This window comes from Cariama cristata, unplaced genomic scaffold (genome assembly GCF_000690535.1).
Source record: "Cariama cristata isolate BGI_N322 unplaced genomic scaffold, ASM69053v1 scaffold7633, whole genome shotgun sequence".
Classification (NCBI taxonomy): domain Eukaryota; kingdom Metazoa; phylum Chordata; class Aves; order Cariamiformes; family Cariamidae; genus Cariama; species Cariama cristata.
Genome location: NW_009606567.1, coordinates 1 through 4899, shown reverse-complemented (window position 1 = coordinate 4899; position 4899 = coordinate 1). Strand labels below are relative to the sequence as shown.

The following is a 4899-nucleotide window of genomic DNA, read 5'->3' as shown; positions in this document are numbered from 1 at the left end:
TGGGACTCAGCGATGTCGGCACGCTCCTCCGCCTCGTCCAGCTCATGTTGCGCCTTCCGCAACTTGGCCAGGTTGGTGTTGGCCTGGTCCTCCTGGGAGGGAGTTCGGGGGGCATCAGTAGGGCGCCCCACAGCTACCCCTCCACCTTGCCCCACAGCCACCTTCATCCACCCAACCTTCATCGAGCCTTCATCCATCCAACCTTCTCGTCCATCCCATCATCCATCCATCTTTTCTTCCATTCATCTCACCGTCCATCTGTCGTCTTCTCCTCCATCCCACCATGCATCCATTCTTCTCCTTATCCATCCATCCATCCCACCATCCATCCATGTTCTCTTTCATCCATCCCACCATCTATCCATCCAGCCGTATCACCCCCTCCCAGCACCCACCGCCTCCTCCGCCTGCCGCTTGTAGGCCTTGACTTTCATCTGCAGTTTGTCCACCAGGTCCTGCAGCCGCAGCAGGTTCTTCTTGTCCTCCTCCGTCTGCAGAGCAGGAGAAAGACGGGGCTGGAGAACGGCCCCTGGGACACAACCCAGCTCTCCTGGGCTTGAGGCACTTGCCGTGCCTCAGTTTCCCTGCCGGGAGACCTCCTGGTCAAGGATAGGTGGAGGCTGAGCTGTGGTCCAGCTTCTCCATGACCCTACGGCCACTTGGTCAATGGGATTCTAGGTCATGGGTGAGATCTAGGGCTCTGGTATCCTGTGTCTCTGTGTGTATGGAGGCAACAAATGATGTTCTGGGTCATACGTGTCTCTGTGGCCACCGGGTCAATGTTCTGGGTCACCTGTGTCTCTATGGCCACCAGGTCAACCTTCTGGGTCACCCATGTACCTGCAACGACCAGGTCAACCATGTTCTAACTCCATGGATCTAGGGGCAGCGGGTGATATTCTGGGTCTCTCCCTGTCCCTGTGTCCACCAGCTCTGCTGTGTTTTAGGTCACGCCACAGGTCAGGATGAAGAAGGGCCGGGCTGCGATGACCCCACCTGGTAGCTAAGCTCCTTGACGCGCCGCTCGGACTTGCGGAGGCCCTTGATGCTCTCAGCGTTGCGCTTCTGCTCAGCCTCCAGCTCGTTCTCCAGCTCCCTGACACGAGCCTCCAGCTTCTGCAGCTGCTTCTTGCCCCCCTTGAGGGCCAACTGCTCGGCCTCGTCCAACCGCAGCTGCAGGTCCTTGATGGTCTGCTCCATGTTCTTCTTCATCCGTTCCAGGTGGGCACTGGTGTCCTGCTCCTTCTTCAGCTCCTCCGCCATCATGGCCGCCTGCCCGAGGGGAGAGGGAAGGAGGGCCGAGGCAGGGTTCTGCCTCCTTGTCCAGCGCCTCCGCCATCATGGCCGCCTGCCCGAGGAGAATGTGAAAGAGGGCCGAGGCATCTTCTCTCCATCATCCAGCAGTGGAAGGGGTGTCCTTGGTGGCAGTCCCACCACAGTACTCACATCGGTGATGGCCTTCTTGGCCTTCTCCTCGGCGTTCCTGCACTCCTGGACAGCCTCTTCCACCTCCGTCTGCAGCTGGGAGATGTCAGCCTCCATCTTCTTCTTCTGGTTGATGAGGCTGGTATTCTGGAGACAGGGGAGAGGACCTTGGGAGGAGGCGGTGGGGCTGCTGGCCCAACCTTCTACCGCCCCAAGCATGTAGAGCCCCCGACACCCCAGATCTCGGTGAGCGGAGCCAGAAGAAGCCCACGCCCATGGTACGGCCGGGCTCTGAGTGTCCCTGGCTGGAGGTGACCTCTCTCCTTGGAGGTACCTGAGGTCTCACCTGGGAGTGGAGGAGCTGGACCCTCTCGCTGGCCTCGATCAGTTCCTGCTCGGCCAACTTGCGGGCCCTCTCCGTCTGCTCCACCACTGCCCGCAGCTCCTCCAGCTCCGATTGCAGGAGGTTGTTCCTCCGTTCCACGATGGCCATGTTCTCCTTCAGGTCCTCGTTGGCCCGCACCACCTCATCCAACTGCAGTTGGGTGTCCTGTAAAGCGGCATCGGGGCAAAGACGGTGAGCAGGGACAGGCAGGAAGGGGGTGGGACATCCCCGCTCAAGCACCAACCGTGGGATGGTGGGAACTCGTCAGAGGCCAAGTGGCCGACGGGTACCTTGAGGTAGCCCTGCAACGTCTTGACTTGCTTCTGGGCCTCAGCAGCCAGCCGATTGGCGTGGCTGAGCTGGATCTCCATCTCGTTGAGGTCGCCCTCCATTTTCTTCTTCAGCCTCAGGGCCTCGTTACGGCTCCGGGTCTCGGCATCCAGCGAGGTTTGGAGCGAGTCCACCACCCGCAGGTGGTTGCGCTTGGCCTGCTCCATCTCCTCGTCCTTCTCGGCCAGCTTGCGCTCGTAGTCTGCCTTCACCTGGTTGAACTCCAGCTGGGCCCTCAAGATCTTCCCCTCCTCGTGCTCCAGAGAGGCCTGGCCAGGGACAGAGGGGACATTGAGGACCCCGGAGGAGGCCAGGAGAAAACAGCGATGCATGGGGACGTGGTTTGGCTCACCTCAGCCTCCTCCAGCGCAGCTTGAAGCTCCAGCTTCTCGGCGTCCAGCTGCTTGCGGACCTTCTCCAGCTCATGGATGGTCTTGTGGCTGGCGCCCAGTTGCTCCGTGAGGTCCGAGATCTCCTCTGCGTGGGAGAGATCCCGTCAGAGCTGACAGGGAGGAGGCTGTGGGCAGGGGGAGGATGGTGGTCTCACCTTGGAGGTTCTTATTCTCCCTCTTGAAGGTCTCCAGGTGCTCAAGTGACTCCTCATAGGCGTTCTTCAGCTTGAAGAGCTCCGTGCTGAGGGACCTGGCCTCCTTCTGTGAGACCTCCAGCTCCGTCTGTGACTCCTCGAACTTCTGCTTCCACTCGGACAAGATCTGGGACCGAGGGTGCCGTCACCCTCTGCCCCCCCACCCGTTGCCCTCCCACCGCAGCCACCCTCTCCCACCTTGTCAAAGTTCCTCTGCTTCTTGTCCAAGGCGGCAGCCGCCGCGTTTGACCGCTCCAGGTCTGCCATCAGGTCCTCGATCTCGTTCTGCAGCCGGTGCTTGGTCTTCTCCAGGGAGGAGCACTTGGCGTTGACTGCCTCCACCGCCTCCTCGGCCTCCTGCAGCCGCTGGGCCAGCTTCTTCCTTGCCCCAAGGGGGCAACCGAGATGCCCAGCCGTGGTGACCCATACCCCAACCCAACCCTTCTTTGCCCTGAGGGCGACCAGGGTTCCGCTCGCGCTAATCCCAACCTTGGGACGTCCTAGTAACGTGCCCTGCCCCCGATGACTCACTTGGCCTCCTCCAGCTCCTCGGTGCGCTGGATGGCGTCCGTCTCGTACTTGGTCCTCCACTGCGCCACCTCAGAGTTGGCCTTGGAGAGCGACCGCTGAAGCTCGGCCTTGGCCTCCATCTCCTCCTCATACTGCTCCCGCAGCAGGTCACAGTCGTGCCGGGCCGACTGAAGGGCATGGGCCAGCGCGTTCTTGGCCTGAGGGTGGGTGAGGAGAAGGTGAGACAGTAGGGTCTGTGTCAGCTTGAGTCATATTGGGGTTCTCCAACTCAGCAAGAGGTGGTCTTCATCACCCCGACCCAACCAGACCTTCTGGAGACCAACCCAACCTCATCTAGGCTAGCCCAACCTTCCTTAGACCTCCTTTAGACCAACCCAACCTCTTCTAGACCAACCCAAAGTCCTCTAGACCAACCCAACCTTCCTTAAATCCTTTTTAGACCAACCCAACCAGACCAAGCTTCCTTAGACCTCCTTTGGACCAACCTAACCTCTTCTAGACCAGCCCAACCTTCCTTAAACCTACTCTGGACCAACCCAAACCAACCTCCTCACTACCCACCAACCCAAACCAACCTCCCTGAGACCCACCATCGCACCCCAAACTTCCTGAGAACCCTCAACTCGTTTACTCCCACTGTCAGGGAGGGCTCACACTGCGCCCCAGTACCAAACCAACCTCACCCTTCCCTTGGTGGTGTCTTTCACCACACACCTCCCCAATGAAGCCCTACCTTGGCCTCTTCCTCCAGTTGCCTCTTGAGGTCCTCCAGCTGCTGGGTGTAGGTGAGCTTCCCTCGCATCAGCTGGTTGATGAAGGCTTCCTTCTCCTCCAGCTGTCTGGAGAGCTCCCCTGGGGGTGGAAAGGTGGAAAATTGCTCACTGGAGAGACCCCAAAGCCACCCCATTGGGCACGGGCTTGGCGATTAGGTTGGGGCAGAGCAAGGCCTTCACCATTCTCCGTCTGGAGCTTGGCTCGTTGGGTGGTGAGGTCATTGACCATGCGGTGAGCCTCTTCGGACTTGGTCCGGTTCTCGTTCATCTGGTCTTCCATGGTGCGGCACATCTTCTCCAGGTTGGCCTGGAAGAGAGCAAAGGACGGGAAAGTGACAGAGAACATAGGGAGAACGACAGCAGAGTTGGTCCCTTTGCGGCCGGAGACTCATCTCCTACCTTGGCCTTGATCAGCTGCTCCGTGTTGGAGCCGAGGTCGTCCAGCTCCAGCTTGAGCTCACTCTTCTCCTTCTCCAGCTTCTGTTTAACGCGCTGCAGGTTGTCCATCTGCTCACTGAGCTCGGCCACGCTGTCGGCATGCTTCTTGCGCAGGGCAGCGGCCGTGGCCTCGTGCTGCAGCGTGGCCTCCTCCAGGTCCCGCCGCATCTTCTGGAACTCCACCTCCCGCTTCTTGGTGAGCTCGAGCTGCACCGAGGTGGCACCGCCCGCCTCCTCCAGCCTCTCGCTCAGCTCCTCCAGCTCCCGCGACAGCTCCGAGCGCAGCTTCTCCACCTTGGCCCTGCCCGTCCTCTCTGCCTCCAGCTCCTCCTCCAGCTCCTCGATCCGCGCCTGGGCTCCGGGGAGGCAGAGGCTGGCACCAGGCTTGGCTCCACCCACCTCGTCCACTCCACTCAACCCAACCGGCTGGA

At 60.5% G+C, this 4899-nt stretch overlaps 1 protein-coding gene across 1 annotated transcript; it reads right to left on the bottom strand.

Annotated features, from left to right (window-relative positions):
* Window positions 1-6: 6 nt before the first annotated feature.
* On the bottom strand, window positions 7-4819 carry LOC104155019 (myosin-7; the record flags this gene model as incomplete). Its single annotated transcript, XM_009696402.1, has 13 exons — window positions 7-92; window positions 396-491; window positions 997-1272; window positions 1447-1572; window positions 1772-1975; window positions 2101-2409; window positions 2493-2617; window positions 2688-2853; window positions 2925-3108; window positions 3258-3454; window positions 3991-4109; window positions 4211-4337; window positions 4430-4819. Coding segments are annotated over 13 exons (2405 nt in total), but the record flags the coding sequence as incomplete, so codon positions are not given.
* Between the last annotated feature and the right edge of the window lie 80 nt (window positions 4820-4899).